Raw genomic sequence first — 21,080 nt, 5'->3', positions numbered from 1 at the left:
ATTGAATGTGGAAATGTGATTCCTATTTATGAGACTCGTTTTTACACGTGAGATGCAAATGTACAATTGACGTCAAATGCGTCACTACAATGCTTGTGGCTAATTGGCTGGGTTCGTCGCACACTGTGACGATTGTTGGTTATGAAATAGAAATGTCAGCCAACTCTCATAAGTGAGATATTTTACTTACCTGTCGAATGATGCTAGAAGTCATGAGAAAACCATTAGAGACATTTTAGTTACAGTTACATTTGTTATCCCAGATACCACACACTGCTAACACTTAGCTCTACATGCTATCATTATCTTATCAGTCCACCGTGACGTAGAATATGTGGGACAACTGGAGCTCAGTTTTTTCAGAGTTCTATTTATGATAAACTCATTTGTTCATCACTTGCTGCATGGTTACTGATTACCACACATTGGTTAATATTTGCTATGTTAGACCCCTTTGGACGTGACAACCCGCAGTTTCGCGCTGTACTTGAGTATTTTTCACATGTAAAACAAGAGTTGGCTTTCAGTTTTGGCGTATGTTTTTTTCTTGTCCTCCACTCTGTTGTTTCTTCGTTGAAACAGAGCTGCTACAATGCATGTTAAAGAGGACATCATAGCCATTTTAGAGCAGTTTGACATCGGAAACAAATTTTCCTCTCTACCGGTGCTGCCCAAAGCCTCAGTGCTGATCCCACTTATAGTGAAGAATGGAGAGCTGCACACCATGATGACCCTGCGATCAAAAGAGGTAACAAGTGTTGGTCAGATGTGGGTGTACTAATCTCAGAGTGAGCCTGGCCTCTCTAACCGTTTTTCTACGTCGTAAACGTTTAAGATCAGGTCTAAAATTCTCCAAACTCCCTTTTAACCTTCAGGTCATTCATAGTCACTTGTCCACACCACAAATGCAATTGCTTTTGTATAACATTCTTTGGCACAGATTATGGCTATTTACTGTTTTGATCTATAAGATTATTATGCCTCAGTTGAATGGTCTCTGAATGAGTCCATTGAATAACAAAATTCTGGTAAAACATTTTTTTCCAGTAAAATAAATCAAAGCTGTTTTACAACTTTCTGAAAATCAAAGAACATTTTAAGAAATAAACACAACAGATCAGTACAGGAGTAGGCCGTTTGAATTTATAACTTTGTATTATTTTTCACTATGCATTGCTGAAAAACAGGCTTTTCTTTTGTGTCTCTGCAGCTGAGGACCAGTGCTGGCGAGGTGTGTTTCCCAGGTGGGAAGAGAGACCCCAGTGACAGAGATGATGTGGACACAGCTCTGAGAGAGGCAGAGGAGGAGATAGGTCTCCCACCTGATGATGTTCAGGTGGTCTGTAGACTGGTCCCTATCATCAATAAGGTAGACCAGTGCACATTATTACCCCTTCAAAGGCATCAGCTGCTTTTGGTCCATCTATTTCACATGACCCCCTCCTATTTTGATCTATTTTAACAGAGCGGTTTGTTGGTAACCCCGGTGGTTGGCTTCATAGACGAGTCATTTTGTCCCTGTCCAAACCCAGCTGAGGTCAGTGCTGTGTTCACTGTCCCCCTGGACTTCTTCACCAGCGACAAGGACCACTATGCCACCCATGGTGTTGCTGGGACAATGGGGATGCTGCACTCTTTCTATTTTATGGACCCTGATTCAGGAAGCCAGTATCACATATGGGGACTCACTGCTATTTTCGCCATATTGGTTGCTGCCCTCGCTCTCAAGAAAAAACCTGACTTTGATGTTGTTTTTGACCCAGAAGATCCGATATCCTTCTTCCAGAAAATTCTGCACAGAAGAACTAGTAAATTATGACTGGCTTTTTTCCTGATGCTTTTAATGCATTTGTGCAGACACAAATACCTGAAGCCAGAGTGTTTCATTATTGCTGTTCGTTCATTTAAAGCATTGTGAGGATAAGAGTACATGTGTAACTTAAGTAATGTGCAATATTGGCTTTAGAAGATTAATATAACAACTTTCAGAACTATTAACTTACAAGGGGGAAAAAAGAAACCCAAAGACATTTTTATTAATTCATTTAATGTAGCAGCAGGATTACAGATATAAACAGAAGAGTATACAAATGTCCAGACCAAGGCAAAGTACATGTTAATAATAGTTCAGATGTATGATAACACACTGGGGTTGACCTTTATCCCGACTGCGGGGTCTTAAGGCTAGATACTAAAGCTCAAGCTACACAGAACGGATACAACAAAACTGTTGGAGAATGTGAAATAGAAAGCGAACTAGGAAAAGTGAGCTGACTGATTACACACAAGATACAGCTCACACTATTGGCAATTAACAGTTAATTTATCATGGTTGCTCCTTTTGATCAAGCAGTTCACAGCAACAATAGTAATGTTGACAAGCACATCAACACAAGATAGCTCTCCATAAAACAATCTCCATGGTCTCGTCCCTTTTGCCTCACATGTACAAATCTCATGAGGCATGAAAAACATTTTCAACAGAAAGTAACAAACAAGTTGACAATTCACTGGTGAAGCTGCACGATGTTGTTGAAATAAAATATGTCTGTATGGGCTATGGTAATGCTTGTGTTTAGAAATAAAGATTCAACCACATAAAGGTGTCTTGATGTTCAACAGTCCTAGAGAAGAAAAAGGACAAGGAGCCAAATAGCTATGACACGAAAGGGACACCAGTAAACAAAGCAGAGTAACAGTTAAGTTATCAAGGCACACAAAGTTCTGTTGAAAGCATCACAATTGAAATTCAAGATACCCCTGCAGTATATTTCACATTTAAATATACATGGATATTCATTACATGAATGAAGGACAAAACTGATATTTTGTAAAGATTTGTGTGCTATCTTCACCACCTTTTAAATTAATGTTTCACATGTTTTTTTTTTCAGGTGGAAGTGGCTATTCGAAGAGTCAGACTGAGCATCCTGGATTGCTCAAAATGAAACTGGATGTGAAAAAACATGAGATTACACCACAATCCAAGACGAAAAAATCCGACAAATGTACAGTGATACAAATGACAGTTGGTGCCACCCCCACCCTCCCCTTCTGCCTCAAAATATATGTTCTTTAAAACTGTAATTGGTCCGATGTTAGATGTAGAGTAAGCTCTATGTCCACACCATGAGGTAAAATTTACATTCATGAAACTGAAGTCACAGGTTGGCTTTCTGTGTTGGTATGGCTTTAAGAGGCATTACTTTTCCGCACTTCTTCCGCAACATCATGTGCTCTTAAACTCCCCCAAGAGGGCTGGAATGCTTGGAAACATCACTACTGCGCTCTAACCTGATCTACAGTTAATGGATGAGTCAAAGTGCCATTTGAGATGCATGACATAAAAAACAAACACACACAAGAAAAACCTAGCCCATGTATTATGTTATACAGGTTGGGTAAAGTCATTTTTAAAAACAGTAGAATTAAGTTCCAACATATTTGCTTGATGTCCACTTAATTACATTACTAATTTCAGTCACACACTTCACAATAAACCTGCGCTTCATTTCAGGAAAACATACCAGCAATGATATATTCTGTGCTATGAGCATAAACCAAAAAGTTTAGTTTTACAAAAATACTCTGCATTTTGATACATGGATACAAAATTCTAAAAAAGATAAGTTACTTTAAAATGGATCACTAACAGCTGCAGGAAAAAATAGTATGACTATGAAAATGTAAACAAATGCATATGTGAGCAACACTATTCTAACATTCGAATTATTCTCAAAAATTGGCTTTTTGATAATGCCAACATTGGCCACTTTTATAGATATGGAAAGTACAGCCGTTATATTTTGCATCAAAAAATAGAGTAATGTAATGTATCAAATTGGTGGAAATGTTTAGAGGAAAACTGATCCATGACACAAAGTACCTTTACGTATCTTTTATAAATCTTGCACTCAAAAACACATGCTGAATTACTATCCATGTAAGAGCTGCATAACTTAAATGAGTAAGTACGAATGAGTAAACATGATAACATTTGCAAGGACATGTATGAGACAAAATGATTCACAACAGGAGCTTTGGTATGCCTGGGTGCGCTCCAGTCTGACCCCACAACAACAGCCAGCTCTAGACTCAATGCGCTTCAAAACTAACAATTATTGTCAGTGCTATAAAGATAAGTATAAACTGTTATGTACTAACATCAAATCAGAAGTGCCCACCACTCCTGCACATAGCACCATAGGTCAAAATGGCGGCCTCTATGTAACAGAGATTTCATTTACCAGTGAGCCCCTGTTCACAACACATGGGACGGTCACTGGATGCCAACTTCACACGGCGCCGGCCTGCACACGGTACCAACACTGAGACGAAAACTTAAATATCTAACACAACACAAGGTGAAACAGTCTCAAGTGACAGATTGAACAGTAAATAGTACAAATAACAATACGATGAAAACTCCTTCATTTCAAATGGACCAACTAAAGAAAAATGTTAGGGTGTTTTGTCAGTGTCTAAAACACAAAGGCCTACTTACCACTCAGACACTGAACATTGACAATGCTTTTGTGGGAATGGCTGTTTGTTTAGACTGGACCACAGACTGAATACAAAGAGGAATTCAACAGTGAGTAGACATCCTATACAAAGTTGTCATAGACCTCAAAAATATTCAGACAAGATAAAATGTAAAAATAATTGGTTAGGATGTATTTACCTTTACAAAGACAACTGCTGTGTTATATTTTTCGTTTTTTTAACTGGATATTTCCGAGTACAAATTCAGCTGTGTCAGTAGAGAGCTGTGGACGAATATAAGGATTAGCTAGAGGTTATAAAGTGCTTGAGATAAAATGTTTATAAAACCACACAACACTCCATTTTCACAAGTGGAACGTTTCTTTCTATCCACATTAAATTGGTAAAAGTTACCAATTTTTCAAAACAAAAAAGTATACACACACTACATAGTTGAATGCTTCCTAAAATTTGACCAAGAAAGCTTCTGCAAGCCCAGTAATGACGCCTTGACCTATGAAAATACTGGGAGGAGCCAAAACCAAAGGGCCAAGTCACAGTTATCACAAGGGGGAATCTCATTTGTGAGTGTTTGATAGTCCCTCTTTTTTTTTGCACATGGGGGAACCCCCTACAATACCAGAATGTATTGACTGATCACCATTTTGGTGAGTGAGTTTTTTTTGTGTGGAGTCGATCAATGCTCAAACTCTGTGCTACTAGAGTCTGCTCATGTTAAGCACATATTGTGGAGGCAAACATTTTACAAATGTACTTAATTTGTTAGTCTCTACTCTTAGAGTAGATTTTATTTAAATTGTTTACGTTTGCAAAACCAGGGTCTAATTAACTGCAAAATATCCTACGTTATCCATGTCATTAGATTCAATTGAGTGGCGACCTTATTCCATCCCTATTATGCCAGGTAAATGATATTCACATGACGAACAGACAAAAACACCTCTCACATCTCTTCCCCTCATATTGGGCTTGAAGTCTTTACACTCATAAAATGAGATTCAGCTTATATCTGACACAATCTGATATTCACTTCATCGCTGGCTGTTTTATCTACTCCGCCTACTCTGACAATACTATTCCCGTCTCCCTGTTGCTGACATTCTTTATCCCTTTCCAGTTTTTCCACCTAACCTGGTAGGTTTTTTTATCATCATCTCTTAGGCTCATATTATTCAAAAACCTCTAACAACAATACACTGCATTTCTGAGACTGATGGATAAAGCAGTTATTACAGGCCTCTCTGATCCTGCGAGAGGGGTAATAACAAAGGCGTATTCTTCGATTCAAGGACGATGGATGTATGTAGGCTATAACAATTATAAATATTCCATAAAAACAATTGCAAGAGCTCATAATTTAGGTTTTAGGTAAACGGGCTTTTAATTATTAAATATCTAATTGCTTTCTAAGTTTTGTGGCATTTCACAAAACATCATAGACCACCGCTCTCTGGTCTTTGTTAGGGTGTATAAGTATAGGCTACATTCCACTCACTCTCCTTAGTGGCAACATGGTCCAAACACTTTTCACTGCTTTTGCAGGCTTTCCAGTATGTCCTCAAATTTATCCATGTTGGACGACGCAGATATTGAGGCCTGCAATTGATTCTGTAAGCTGCCCTGTGTCTGTAGATTGGTCTGCATTGGAGTCGGCAGGCTTGTTTCTATGGTTGCCTGTAAACTGGACTGCAGAGCTGTTTGTGTGTTTGTCTGCATCGCATTCTGTAGGCTGGTCTGCATGGCGCTCTCTAAGCTTGACTGCATTTGGGCCTCGAGGGTGCTCTGTAAGCTGCTATGCATGTTAGATGGCATTGTGGAGGCAGCTTGGCCCATCGGCTGGTCCAACAGAGGCTGCATGTGATTAGAGCTCTGAGGCGGGCCTTGAGCAGCGAGGGCAGGTCCGGAGGAATTGAGCAGTTGGGGTGGGTCTGGAAGGGAGAGATCATGGAAATAATCCTTATAATCAAACAGCAGGTAAAGGCATTGGCAGTAATTCAATTTAGCTTGGATTCCCTGTGCTAAAAGTGGAGACTTACCATTCTGGATGCCAAACACAAACAGGTTGGCCGGTCCTTGTGCAGCCACATTTCCACCCACGGTTGTCTGGAAAAGCTGCTCCGGGGGCTGCTGGCCAGGGTTGGCTACCACACCCACACTGCCCTGGACCACAAATATGGTCGTGCCAGGGGATGGAGCCTGGTTGTTCAGCTCCTGTGAGCCAATAGTGCTCTGCAGGCTGGACAGAGATGTCTGTGGCAGGAACAGCTCCACAGGCTGACTGCTCTGGACGCTGCTGGAACTTAAACCCACTTGCATTGGCTGCTGTTCCTGGAACAGGCTCTGCTGCCGGCTCTCAGCGGAAGATGTGTTTCCTCCGCCTGAGGAGCTCTGGTCTTGGAAGGACATGGGCTCTGCTGAGTCAGACTGCTGGATCCCAACGCTAATGCTCCCCATCTGGGAAGGGCCTTGTGTTTGGGTGCTGAAGAGAATCGTTGGGGGAATAGCCTGGGGGTTAAGATCTGTGGTGCAGAGCAGGAGACCTGCCTGCTGGGGCTGGGAGAGCTGGCTTTGAGAGACGGTGTTAGGCTGAGAGTGGTTCTGGATACTTTGGAACAGGGAGCCCTGCTGGCCCATTGGAAGCTGTGGTTGCTGTTGTTGGTTCTGCTGTGGAGACTGCTGCTGCTCCATGGGGGTGCTCTGTTGCTGCATTTGGGAAAGCTGAGTTTGGGGTTGGTTCTGAAACATTGCAACGGACTGGGGCTGGCTGTTAGAGGTCTCCATGGAGGAGATGAAAGTCAGCTGCGGTTGCTGTTGTTGGGGCTGAGGGTTTGGAGAAAGGTATAGGGTCGACCCTGTAGGCTGCTGCTCTGAGTTGAGACTGCCACTGGTCAGAACTGTCAGTGTGTTTTGGAGCATGGCAGCCTGGACCTGCTGTTGGGGGCTCTGGGTCTCAGCGAGGGGCCGTGGCGATTGAAAGAGCTGCTGTGGGGGAGATGTGTGGGTCGGGGGTTGTGTGGGGAAGCTGGTCTGAATGGTGAGCAGCTCTCCAGTCTGTTGAAGCAGGGACACTGGCTGCTGGACTTGGGGAGCGGAGTGGATCTGGGGCTGAAGCAACTCAGCCTGAAGGTGCTGCTGCAAATTCTCCAACACCTGCTGCTCCTGCAGTTGTTGTTGCAAGTTGCTCAATGCTTGATTTTGCTGTTGTTGTTGTTGTTGTTGTTGTTGCTGCTGCTGCTGATGCTGCTGCTGTAGCTGATGTTGCTGTAAATTGGTAAGTATTTGATTTTGTTGTTGCTGATCCTGAAGTTGGATGCTGTTAAGGACTTGCTGTTGCTGATTTTGCTGCAGCTGTTGCTGCTGAATATTCTCTATCATTTGCTGCTGCTGTAGTTGCTGCTGGTCTTGTGGCTGTAATATAAGTTGTTGTGGTTGTTGAATCTGCATGTTGCCAAGACCTTGCTGCTGCTGCTGCTGAAGGTTACCAAGGAGTTGATGTTGCTGCAAGTGTGGATGCTGTTGAAACTGTTGCTGTATTTGTTGTTGTTGTTGTTGCATCTGCTGTTGTATTTGTTGTTGCTGTTGTATTTGTTGTTGCTGTTGCATCTGCTGTTGCATCTGTTGTTGCTGTTGTATCTGCTGCTGCTGTTGCATTTGCTGTTGTTGTTGCATCTGCTGCTGCTGCTGCTGCTGTATTTGTAGCTGTTGCTGTGTCGAGAGTGTATTATCTGTGTTTCCCAATCTAAGGCTATTCATGTTCTCCTGGACATGCTGCTGAAGGGTGTCTGCAGAGGGGGTGGGGCTGTACAGCACAGAGTTTAGCTGCTGCTGGGCTACAGCCGCCTCCAACACCTGCTGGAAGGTGGTGTTTCCTCCCGCCTGTAGCTCTCTTACTGCCCTCTCCAGCTGGGTCACCCCATCCTGGGGGAATAGGGGGACCTGTGACTGCTGGGGCTGAGAGGGAGTCGCTATCTGGGACATGGCCAAGACTACGACCCCTCCGCCACTGTTTGAACTCTCAGGAGGTACGCTGTCCTGAGGATCTCTGAGAAATTGCTGAGGGACTTCTGGTGTAACAGGGGGGATTGTGGTATCCCCCGGCACTGGGAACGAGGTTGTGGGGGTAATGTCTTGCTTCTGTATGGTGCTGAGAGACTCAAGGCTAGGAAAGACAGGGGGCGCCTGGGAGAGCTCCACATCTTCATGTTGTAGGGGCATTGGGCTCTGAAAGGACTCCCCACCTGGATGAGGATTAGAGCTGAGCTCCAGTGTCTGCTGCACCACGACAAGAGGGTCAGGGGATGGCTAAGAAAAAGAAGGGGAGAAAATATATTAGCATCTGCAATTCTGAAATAGACATTTTGGTTATGCTTTCTTGAGAATGACCTTAAAGACCTCTGTGGGAGGGGGATTGCTAGACACTTCCATTGGTGTGTCTTCTTGCCGTTTGGAAGGAGGAGCAGAGCTGTCAGTTTGCTCAGAAGATATAGATTTGATCTGGCAATCAAATATACATGTGCTGACTAGAGAGGGTCCCTCTGTTTTTATTGTCCGGACTTCTGAGTTATCAGCTGTGGGTGAGGGAGGAAGCACAGGATACATTTCAGTTTCTCATTACTGAAGCCTCTCACAGAAACATAACTTGTATTCATACAAGGATTTAATCAACCACTACAGGTAACTTTTGGTTCAAACTCTATAATGCAATGCTCAAATCATCTTTAAATAGGACTAGGGTGAGTTTGAGCGAGCTGTACCTGGGTCTGGATTGTAAGTGAAGGGTTGGGCTTCATGTGATCTACCAGCATTGGTCATCACGTAGATTCCCACAGAAATGGGAGAAGTGATGGACTGGTTTTGGAACGGAGGGACTGTCACTATCAAATGGTTCTGAAAACGCAAGACATCAACAGAAGCAATCAACCTTTAGATCTTAGTGTATGGTCAATGAGAGCGTCAGAGTATAAGATCATTTAGCTACATATACCTGATGGAAAAGGTCCATGTCAATCTTAGCCTCAGCTTGCCAGGAGCTATCGTCTGTAGAGAAATAAAAACAATTTTCTTTGTACACCCATCAGAAGTGCAGAAAACTCCATATCCATAGAAATGAGAGATACAAACACAACACTGATAACACCAAGCTGGCTTCAGCACCTGCAATATTCTCTTGGAAAATGACTTTGGTTCCTTTGAGGAAGTTCTTTCCAATGATAAAAACTTCCTCTCCTCCTCTCACTGAGCAGCTGTGAAGACTCTTCTTCAGGATCTCTGGCACTCCTGCTGGCTGGGCTGGAGAATGACAAAAGTGTTAAATCATTAAAACTCACATGACATATTAGCTAGTGTTTGACAAAAAGCATGTGGAAGACTGAAGAAAATAAATTGACAGAAAGTTCTCTATGATCTGAAGAGTTTCCATAAGCCTAACAACACAAATCATTCTTCTGCATTAACCTCATGAAGCCGGTTGGTGATTCCTATCTTTTTGGTTTTAGACTAATGTTTATGTTCCCTTTTAGGAGATCATTTTTAGTTCTTATTGTACGTTCACTACTCACTGCAGAGGATGGGTGAAGAGGTGACCTGTAGAGTAAGGACGGATCCATCAGGTTGGGGGATGTTGACTCTGAATGCCAGCCTGGCACGTGTGCTCTTCTTCTTGGACCCTGCCACACCAATACGGGCCTCCACGTCTGCATTACGCAACTTCAGAATTCCTACACGGTCTACCCTGCAGAAACAACACGGGTTGAAGAATACATGACAACCATGCAAGGAACTTCTCAAACATCAACACTGTGTTGGTATTATCTGATACTTTTCCACAACAAAAAAAAACCCTTACGCGAGTGTCATATCGCTGCTGGGCTCCAGAGGGATCTCGATTACAGTGGTGCCTTCAATGTCCACCTCCTTGCAGGCAGTGGTGTTGCGTCCCGTTACTCTGCACGCCTGGTAGAACCCGTGAGGCTTCACTCTGCCAGCATCATTTGCTACAAACACCTGCAGCACAACTGGTTCATTCACGCCTTCCAACTGGGGACAAAGCAAAAGAGATTGTGTGTAAATAACTTTTAATTGACCCTCGAAACACTGGCACTCAGATATCTTCTTGTTTATTATGGACACAGAACACATGTTTAAGCACGAAGATATAATCAGCCTCAGGACATTAAAGAGATAGACTTGATATTTGGTTCTGTAAGAGATCCTATCTTGATGTAGAACTTTTAACAGGCTGGGGATTTTAAAGATGAATACCTTTGATCATTGTGATACACAATGCAAAACTCATGGTAAATTGCCCACAGGGTTCCTAACAATCAGCCGTAAACTAAAGTGTAACACACATCTTAATGTCCTAGGACAATAGAGAAAAAGTGTCAGCCAACCAAATAATTGAGTCCCTCACACAGAGAAGTTTTTGGGGTTGGTTCTGTCTAGGACTATCAATGGATTCAGTTCCTAACCACATCATTACAATTTCCATCTCTAAATAAAGTGTAAACAAGCATTTACATATTTACAAGTATTTGGCTTCTACTGAAAAGGGTTTAGTTTTGTGCCCATGGTAAACAAGAACACCCTTTACTGTGAATGTCTGTTTCTATTTATCCTTGCCAATGTTGCATCTGATACATTATTTAAATGTTGGAGCTGCTACATCCCACAGCTGCTCAACACAGCCACAGTTTAATCTGCGGGCCACTAAGCAGCCCCAGTGGAGCTGTCGGGTGTAAGAGCCTTATTGATGAATAAACGGAAATGTCCTGTTGAGGTTCTTAAGTAAGATCTAAAGTTACCTTAGGATGATCTAGTTTAAAGTTATATCCCTTCAGAAAAATAGGTCTGCTGTTGATTTGTCAGAGAAGTACCCAGCCAGAATACAGAATGCTGCCATTGTGAAATAAAGCTTAATAGCTCAAAACAAAAATGTGCTGATGCGTATGAGTTAGGTAGCGAATGTTTCTGATGCATCTGAACAGGCATGAGATTTCTCTTGCGTCCCGTGTAGTTCTGGCCTTATTCAGTCACTTCCTACTTAGGTGTTAATATGTTTCCCGTGTCTAGAAGCAGCCGGTGGGCTTTGTCAAACCTTGACAGTGGGGAATCCCTGCTGTGTGCGGTCTTTGACAGAACCTCTGCTGCCCTCGGTCAGATAGCGAGCTCTGTGCTGGGTCTCTGGCTGCACCAGGATCTTCAGCTCTTTCCCATCACTCCTCTGGGGGTACTGAGTAGACAGTGACCCACCCTTCACTGCTGTCCCTGACTCAAGAGAGCTGCAAGGCAACAAAAAAGAACATGACATTAATAACACTCCAAGAAATGATATTTACCCAGACAGAACAAAACTAAATGACCTTAACTGTATTCCAAAAGAAGGACATAGGAGCTCTGAGTTAACATGCGGACAGAATGGGCATTGGACAAGGGTCATCCCACCTGGGACTGGTTTTGTCTGTGCCCAGCTGGGACAGGACAAAGTGAGGGGCCTTTGCGCTGTCAGCATCGAACACGTCCATGCTGTCCTCTGGAGGGGCTGGTTTGGGCCCAGGCCGTTGGCGGGGGGTACGTTTCCTAGACTTGCGTGGCACCTCTGTGTTGTCGTTGTAGGACACGGAGCTGAGCAAGCTGAAGTTGGAGACAGAGTCATCGGCCCACATGCTGCTGCTATGCTCTGAATCCGGACCCGTTGGAGCAGAAACTGATGGCTCCTCTTGGCAGGACATCTGGCTGTCGTCAAAGAGGTCCTCGGGCGGGGGGGATATGTTCAACACAGGCCTCCGTTTGGACGGGGTGTTCTGAGGCTGCTGGACTCCTGGCCCTGACAACACTCCTGACCCTATGTCTCCTGTTGCAGTGTTTGCTCCACTGTTGCCTCTGCTGGGGGCCGATACAGCACCCTCCATACCTTGAGTCTCTGCAGCTCCAGCTCCATCTTCACCAGTGGAGTGGAGATGCTGGGGAGCCTTGAGATGGTCTGAGGAGGAGGTAGAGGAACCAGAGGACGAGGCTCCCATAGCCAGGGAGGAAGAGGCAGAGGGGCTGGAGGTGGAAGAGGTGGCATCTGTGGTAGTATATACAGATAAATAAGTTAGTTCAGATGTTCGGCACAGTGCAGGCTAGCAGTCCCATTCAAGCAGCTGAATTTGTGCATGATTTGTATTGATTTCCCCTCTTCCCAACTCTAATTTCAACAGTCTGTAGTGGGTTATATACTCTCACTGTGCATGCGAGAGCCGTCAAGCATTGATCAAATATTCTGAAGTTAAAGTTGAGAAGGGTACTTTAGGTCCCACAAGGTTTTGATTCCTACGAAACCTTTCTCAATTAAAATCAATGTGACAAAACCGACATGCTTTGTTTACAAAAACAAAAGCAAGCTACAAATTGTTACATACACATTGCCAGAAGAAACATAACAAAAATCTGGTCAAACTTTCTTGTACAGCCAAATTTGCAAGCTGGTAATGAGGCCAAATTAAATTTGCCAGGGTTGCCAGGGTTACAGTACAGTTTGTGCAATGTGCATTCAGTAGTAAACAGTAGTTTGCGCATGCCAATTGGAAGATTTGGTTGGGACTGAGCGTAGCCATGGAGACAGAATAAACAAGCCTCTGACCTATGGAGCAGTGAACTGCAGACCATTTTATATGCAGACACTCCCTGCCTCAGAGGGAACTTCCTGCAATAAAAACGAGACAGCCAATGAGCAACAAGAGAGCTGATCATTCAAGATTCAACTTCTGTCAATCAGTAAATTGGATTAATTCCTAAACTGAAGAAGGATTAACTTTTGAAGTTGATCATTTATAGACAGCATGAGTATTTGGTTAATGATAATCTAACAAACATAACAGTAGTCATGCTTTTGATCAGCACTGCTTAGGGTCAGCTGAGTCAGACAGGGTAGTTAAAAGGTAGCATTAACAAAAGTGCTCTCTCAAACACCGTACACCAGTTATATGCTCTCTTGACAAAACTCAAGACTGAATTCCTTCAGAGATTTTAGCTGATGTTGCTGCCGTGCACCATGATCCAAGATCAGGCCAAATTTAGTTGATTTGCTAAATTAATTCAAACGATAGTCCAATGATTGCTAGGGGCAACTTCACTGTCTCATAAAGAGAGAGAATCTTCATATTTACTGAGAATATCAGCTGATTACAAACATTGGAGTTTGAGACCTCAATAAATTACCACAGTGACTTACTGTTGTATCACTGTGTTAAAGACAGTGTGTGAATGACAAATGTGCAGAGGCTGTTTCAGGCACTTGAAAACAAAACTATATTGACAACTTCAGAGAGATGAACTGATGGAAAAGTGTTAAACTCCAGACTCTGCCACACAATGTAATATCATAACACAAAAGGATGCTGGAGATGCTTTACTACTGCATCTCTACAAGTTAGGAAACCTCTATTAAACTCTCTAAAAAGCAAGGTGAAAGAAAACATAAAGCATGAGCATGTAATGGGAAAGTGCTGCTAAAGAAATGGGTGAAATTAAGAAGAACAAGCTATGTTAGCATGCTGTTATTGAAAACTTGCCATTTCTTGGAGCTGTTATTTAGAGCAAAGCTTTCCGGGAAGAGAGGATTGGGAATGACTATCATTACTTGGAAAGTAATTGAGAAAAGCTAATAGTCACGGCCACTAGATGGTAGAGTTTAGTTAGATTATAAGGGAAGTTGGACTTACAACTACATGTAGCAATTCTTAAATATATATATTTTTCAGTCCTTCAGTTTTATAAAGTGAACTGCTTAAGTGAAAAGCTGCAGAGCTCAACAGCCCCAACACAAAGTCAAGGATGCTGCTCGGATAATATGAAAGTACCTAACAGCCTCATGTCAAACAAGCCGACAGACAGAAGGTACTCAGAAATTACCCAAATGTTCACTAATCAGCTTTGCTTTATAGTAGAATAATTAAGAATCCTAAAATAAAGACAAAGAAAAAAAAAGTTCAACTTTCAAATCACGGTAAACATTCTGACCCCTGATGCGTAGCACCGTAGCATTTTGGATCAAATGAAACCCATAATATAACAAAGTAAAAACTTGAAATTACTATACAAGCTCATGCAATATTAAATAGGCACAAACGTTTTCTGTCGCAAACTGTTGAAAGGGTGAAGTTGCCCCCAGAAACCCATAAAAGACATTCTACTTTCTTCCCCCCTTCTGTCTTGGGGGTAGTTTGGCGAGGGGAAACTGACCCCAGATCATGGTTTTCAAGGACTAAGCAGGTAGCTCACCTGAAGCCACGGCTGCAGAGGGGGGAGGTCCCGCCTCTCCCCCACTTTGTTGGCTCATGGTGGGTGGGTCTGTCTGGGTGGACGACGGCTGGAGCTGGAGCTCTTTGGGGAGGAGGTCATATACCGACTCTGTCATAAAGAATGAGCAGGGAGAGATCAATTAAGATCAATAACAGATATTTGATTTGTTACAAGAACAGCAAATAAAAAAGGTTGCGGACTCTTCACAAGTGTCTTTGCTGGCTCACCCCAAAGCATAGCGCTGGGTGATATCGCATGATTCCTGGTCAATTAAAAAACAAACAGTGAAATTACGGTCAAGCTTTATATTTTTTGATATTTCTGTGTGAAAAAAGTAACTAAAACTAAAATGTGCAAAAGGTAAAAACATTCTCTAAGGCCTTTAAGTTAATAAAGGCAACATTACAGTGTATCACCACATTATATAATATGATTAAAACTTTATGATTTCATGAAAAGACTATAAAATATGATATAGGATTTTACCCAGCCTGATCAGAAATTGAGGCCATAGAAATGCACAACCCTTATGGCAAATCAATTCACCATTTTTAAAAATAGAGCTATCTGCTATTGCTGTCAGAAACTTGAGATGGTATGCACATAAATTGAACCCCTTGAACACAGAGCCTACATTAAGAGGCCACTCATCATTGGGCCAACAACTGACGCCAGTGCAGCTGGCCACTGGCTCCACAAATGTTCAGAGGATCATGAGAAAGACCCAACTTGAACGAAAAAATGTAATTGTGTCATATTACATTTCATTTGTTCTCAGTAATCGTGGTGGTAATAACAAAAATACTACTATATCTCACTGACGTTTGTTGTTGGTTTCAAAAGTTGGTCAGAGCATTCCTTGGATGGGACTGAAAGCAAACCTGGGTCTCATGATCAAGTTTTTTTTAAATCCCATTTATATACAAAAGACACTTCTTCAGACAGTTATATAAAACAGTCTATCCAATTATAAACTAAATTAGCCTCCAATGCAATTTAATGTAATAAGGCAGAGACATTCCTTAATATTTGATGGAAAAAGGACTCCTTAAGGACCATAACCAGCCACTGCAGCTACAGTGGGAAAAAAGCATTCGGTGGCAGACAAACACTTGATTAGGCAGTCCGGTTGCTAAGAAACAGCAGCCCATCAACACCCTGACATGGATATTTCAGCTGTGCATCGGCAGCACCCAGCTTGTGTAGTAGTCATCTGATACTCAGCAATGACTTAGCACCAGGCAAACGGGTAAAACTGACAAGACACATGATCTCGCACTTGTGATGTCAACGGCGCTGTTGAGGCGGTGACAACTCAAAATCACACAAAGAGCTACAGTCCTTATTTAAATCATACACACTGTGATAATGCTTCTTCACAACTTACCAAGCAAAAATAGTGGACAGTGGCTATTTAGATAACATTTATTGTGGCCTTGAAGTAAACAGCAAAGTCTGCATGACCCTCACAATAACCCTCCATCTATGTCTGTTGTGCTTTGTTCATGGGGTGAAGAGAGGGAGTCTTTGTGCATGGATGCATTACAGCTTGACTGGCAAACCGTCATGACCTCAGCTCTGACTATAACTCCTTTCACACTGGAGATGTGTGCATGATGTGAGTATACCGAATGTGTGTTAAACCTGGAGCCCATTCATATGCACCCAGAGCATTTACATAATGAACACATTTCGCCGTCACCGTTTCACAGACCCACACTACGTATGCTGAAGATGACAAACCTATTCCTGCCACTTCTGCATCGTCCAGTGATAGATAGAATCGGAGGATGAAACCCTCTTTATTAGTCACATACATGCACACAGCAGAGCACACACAGTGAAATTAGTCCTCTGCATTTAACCCATCCTAGTACTAGGAGCAGTGGGCAGCTATCGTGCAGCGCCCGGGGAGCAATGGGGAGGGGGGGGATTGGAGGTGTCCGGTGCCTTGCTCAAGGGCACCACAGCAGGGCCTAGGAGGTGAACTGGGACCTCTCCAAGTAGCAGTCCACTTTCCATTTTTCAAGTCTGTTCGGGGACTTGAACCGGCGACCCTACGATTCCCAGTCCAAGCCCCTACTGACTGAGCCACTGCTGGACTGATGAAGCCAGGTTGAATTATTGCACTGGTCAGATGGAAAGGAGTGAACAGCGCACTATGTTACTCTGCTGGTCTGAATGGGACACTCTCTCTCCCTGAGTGCTTGCTTGTCCCAGAATACAGGAGCACAGTAACAATTGAGATCGTATTTCTAATGAATCAATAGATTCTGCGTGCACACGTGTCCTCCCGGCATACTTCATAATTATAATTGGTTTAATACATTCTCAAAAATCCAGTTGATGGGAAACCTGCCCAAATGAATGAAACATGACAGATTTTACAGCCTCAATGTGAAAATAACTTTAAACTTATCAACCGCATTTGCTTGCCATACATTGAGTATATTTGTTCACATCAGCAGTTTCGTTTAGTGTAGTTAGATATAATATTTAGTCTACTTATCTTAAACACACAAACTTAATCATTCATTGGGTTTGTAAAAGCACAGTCTGGACTTCAGTAAAAGTGTTTTGAATTCACTCATGCAGCAGACTGCCCAGGAGGGAACAGTAGGCAAAACAGTATACGCTGTGGCGTGGCTTGCGGGGGATGGGGAATTAAAGAAAAATAATCAACACTACTGATACTGAAAGCAATACAATTCATTGTTTTTGGATAGAATGAGTTGCTTCCTGTAATTTACCACACATCCTTGCAGTACAGATCAACACAAAATAGTACTTGTGGCTACTTTAGAAATGGCTTTCCTTTTTGATTGATAGTGGAAAGCTTTAGCGAGAGGTACTTTACAAAAGAGAATAAAATGCTTGTCTTTACTCAGTTGAAATGAAATATGAAGCTTGACTTTCCTTTTTCTTTTACAAGTTGAAACTGAACACTGACTATGTTCTGGGCTTAATGTGTGTATCAGTTTGGTGTGATAAGAAGTAAGGTGACAAAATGTATTTGCAATGCTCGACAAGCTCGTCCAAGTATGCCCCAAAAAAAGGGAGCTGCAAAATACTAGCCAGCCAGGGGGCGGGCCGAGTTAACCCTACACTTAGAACAATTAAATTACCTCATCTCAGAGTTATGCACTGCTCACATTAAACATGCCATATAGGTTTGCCAAACAGCAAGGTCACCATTCCATCTCTATTCTTTGCAGCTGGCTTGTAGCTAGGACGGCGGATGACAAATGATAGACAATACATGATGCCGTTGTTTTTGTTAAAAATGAAAACAAATATTAAGATCAAGAATGCGTCTCAGTGCCCAATAATGTCTCCTTCGATTACTCTCTTGAACTCGTAACAAAAAGCACAAGTCATAGAGCAGAAAAATACGCTAGTCACTGCACTCAGAGCACAAAGAATGCCTTTTTGGGATATTTACACCATCCCTGTTCACTGTGAAATGCACTGGCAATGAATGGCTGTATACTCTATTTGCTTCTCCTTGTGCCTGCTAATGCAGATCAGATGAATAAACCAGATCAGTGGTTGCAGCTTAAGAGATAACCAAATTACTACCATGAACATGTAATACTCATGTCCATAAAAGAAACAGTAACAAATGCTATACATACAGTATATCATTCCTTTCTAAAACAAAAGATTTGTGGCATTTGTTGCATGAACTTAACCACTGTACAAGAAAAACGTGCATGGAGGTGTCAGTCAAATGTTTGGGGCATGTTTCAAGGGATCATTTTTAAGAGGGCTCTATCATTTCTGCTTATACGTCTCAGGCGAACAACAGTAAATGAGCCTAATGGATCCATTCACGGAAATGAATACATCAAGTTCAGGAACTATATGTGGCTCAATGAGTTGATCTTCGGATTAGGAGAGAAGTGGTTCAATCCCCACAACAGTCAGCATGTTCTTGTGTCCCTGGGCAAGACACTCCACCCCAAATTGCTCCTGTGGGGGACTGCCCACAGTATGCAAGTTGCTTTGGATCAAAGCATCTAACAAGTGAAAATAATAAAACAGAAGAACAGAAGAACAATGTACTTATTTCATGTATCATAGCTGAATTCTAGACATTCTGTTCTCATAAAATAAAAAAAGATATTACAATCAACAAACGGCAATCAAACAAAGTTCTCTCACTGATAAATTGATGTAAGATTTTCAACACTGACAAAGACAACCTTTCTGGATTTTCCTTCCATCAAAATAAAAACACTTTGAAAGCGGACCACAATTAGATAATATAAAAGCTGTGTCATAATATATTTGACCCATTAAAACTAGCATCCAAAAATCACAGGACGTTTCTCCGTGAAGTTGAAGCAAAGTCAATATTAATATTGTTAAATATGTAACCTTTTGTCAAGTGTCAATGAAGGAGACGTTTTCCTTCATAACGGCATATTTTAGAGTTGCAAGATATTGTGAGTTGTGTAGAGGTAATAGACCGTCAAGTAGCCTAATATAATAAGCCATACTTTCTTCTAAGGTTGGATGTCAATAACTAAGCCTTGATAAAGTAAATGGCAATACAGAGGGGAAAGGCATCATTATTAAGATAATTAGCATTATGATTTTATTGCAGAGCTGGCACCCTAAAGCAAAACTGAACTGAATGATTCTGTGTTCTATGCATTTTCAGAATAGTGGGTTATTTCAATGTATTCTTTAAGCACTCTACCATAAAAACTATTTCTTTTGGGTGGCATTTGTGTAAATAATGTGGCCAGAATTAACTTTTTTTTGTTTGATAAAATTGTACTCCCCCATCAATTCAGTCACAGAGTTGGAAAACAACAACAACAACAAAAAACCAGCAAAAATACGCTATATTACCATTATTATAGTTTTAAACAGAGGTCAGCAGGTCACTATTGAGGTTTCACATTTGCCTCACTGTGAACCAAATAGGGACCAACTCAATTGTGTATAATTGTATACTGGCATGTCGGAATGCAATTTTGCCAGCTGTCCCTCCACTCTCTTACAGTCTGATACATGATGTCTCTCACTAGATTGTTGATGATCACTTCTGCTACCTTGACCACCACACACCCAATTGCTGAGATATAAATAAACAGTCATCATGTGATACAGTGTGACCATATGGCAGGCTCAACTGTGCATTTCAGGGTCACATAGCAGTGCTTTCTACTAGCTCATGAGCACCCTATACATAGCAAGCTGACAGATGTGAGAACAGCAGGTCCAACAGCAGGCAGCTAAAGATTAACCATCAATATGTGGACAACATCTACCCCCAGGTGTCCAGCAGTGGCTCAGTCAGTAGGGGCTTGGACTGGGAATCGTAGGGTCGCCGGTTCAAGTCCCCGAACAGACTTGGAAAGTGGACTGCTACTTGGAGAGGTCCCAGTTCACCTCCTAGGCCCTGCTGTGGTGCCCTTGAGCAAGGCACCGGACACCTCCAATCCCCCCTCCCCATTGCTCCCCGGGCGCTGCACAATAGCTGCCCACTGCTCCTAGTACTAGGATGGGTTAAATGCAGAGGACTAATTTCACTGTGTGTGCTCTGCTGTGTGCATGTATGTGACTAATAAAGAGGGTTTCATCCTCCGATTCTATCTTCTATCTATCTAGGTGGTAAAATAACAGAGGAAACCTTGGGTCCCCTACTGTGTTCTATCAAAATGCATAAATCCACCCATCTCAGGTTACCACTTAGGGTTCAATACACAACATACAAGGCTTGCTCATGAATAAGCAATAGCATGATAGATGGTGATGCCAGTGTTGAGTAGCACAATCACAGACACTTTCCCTACAAATTAAGTTGATACCCTTGTTAACAGGAAGGAAATTAACCTGCAGACAAAGTGCTGCTGAAAGCCAGTACAAATCCACTAACCAAGCTGAACACAACGAGAGTCTAGCTCCTTATGGATACAGCAATACCCACCTAATAATAACATAACAGCTGGCATGTGTCCAAAGCCCATTATAGATTAAATGTGGCACCAGTGGCAGCACCCCTTATCCTGACAGGCAGACTGCCATGCCCTGAGCTTGAAAGTGCCAGTGACTGCATTCTTTCTGTGAAACCAGAGAATGTGAGGAGGAAAACTCTGGCTCAATTCCACACAAAAACCAAAACAACAGAGAGACTGTCACCCAACATAATCAAACAAGGAGAATACACACAACATGCATGCAATAAATGTATTCATTCTCTAGCGATTTCAACATGCATACACACACCTATGCACAATCCCAGAAAGACAGTACACGTCAAACCACTGAACAACGCA

At 42.4% G+C, this 21,080-nt stretch overlaps 2 protein-coding genes across 4 annotated transcripts in view; one reads left to right on the top strand and one right to left on the bottom strand.

Annotated features, from left to right (window-relative positions):
• The first annotated feature begins 126 nt into the window (after window positions 1–126).
• Window positions 127–2,613, top strand: nudt7 (nudix (nucleoside diphosphate linked moiety X)-type motif 7). Its single transcript, XM_063903179.1, has 3 exons — window positions 127–748; window positions 1,211–1,369; window positions 1,466–2,613. The coding sequence occupies exons 1-3, from the start codon at window positions 593–595 to the stop codon at window positions 1,817–1,819; spliced, it is 669 nt and encodes a 222-aa protein (XP_063759249.1). The 5' UTR covers window positions 127–592; the 3' UTR covers window positions 1,820–2,613.
• LOC134877589 (nuclear factor of activated T-cells 5-like) overlaps window positions 2,027–21,080 on the bottom strand; it is a 19,725-nt gene continuing 671 nt past the window's right edge. Inside the window, exons 2-12 of one of the 3 annotated variants that reach the window (XM_063903152.1) lie at window positions 14,770–14,898; window positions 11,950–12,574; window positions 11,603–11,786; window positions 10,352–10,542; window positions 10,065–10,237; window positions 9,661–9,795; window positions 9,491–9,543; window positions 9,261–9,393; window positions 8,890–9,074; window positions 6,543–8,808; window positions 2,027–6,434 (exon numbers count right to left, since the gene is read on the bottom strand). In XM_063903152.1, coding sequence (XP_063759222.1) covers window positions 6,034–6,434; window positions 6,543–8,808; window positions 8,890–9,074; window positions 9,261–9,393; window positions 9,491–9,543; window positions 9,661–9,795; window positions 10,065–10,237; window positions 10,352–10,542; window positions 11,603–11,786; window positions 11,950–12,574; window positions 14,770–14,898 — 4,475 coding nt within the window. In that variant the 3' untranslated portion in view covers window positions 2,027–6,033. The remainder of the gene's footprint in view (window positions 6,435–6,542; window positions 8,809–8,889; window positions 9,075–9,260; window positions 9,394–9,490; window positions 9,544–9,660; window positions 9,796–10,064; window positions 10,238–10,351; window positions 10,543–11,602; window positions 11,787–11,949; window positions 12,575–14,769; window positions 14,899–21,080) is intronic. The other 2 variants (XM_063903160.1, XM_063903168.1) reach the window with 2 other exon arrangements.

The sequence above is a fragment of the Eleginops maclovinus genome, chromosome 2 (genome assembly GCF_036324505.1).
Source record: "Eleginops maclovinus isolate JMC-PN-2008 ecotype Puerto Natales chromosome 2, JC_Emac_rtc_rv5, whole genome shotgun sequence".
In the NCBI taxonomy this organism is placed as follows: Eukaryota; Metazoa; Chordata; class Actinopteri; order Perciformes; family Eleginopidae; genus Eleginops; species Eleginops maclovinus.
This window is presented reverse-complemented; position numbering and strand designations above follow the sequence as displayed.

Excerpts from the sequence above, each read along its gene's own strand:
- nudt7 (XM_063903179.1), top strand. The coding sequence starts at position 593 with ATGCATGTTAAAGAGGACATCATAGCCATTTTAGAGCAGTTTGACATC. Across the intron at positions 749-1,210 it reads TGACCCTGCGATCAAAAGAG|CTGAGGACCAGTGCTGGCGA; the intron begins GTAACAAGTGTT and ends GTGTCTCTGCAG. Across the intron at positions 1,370-1,465 it reads TGGTCCCTATCATCAATAAG|AGCGGTTTGTTGGTAACCCC; the intron begins GTAGACCAGTGC and ends CTATTTTAACAG.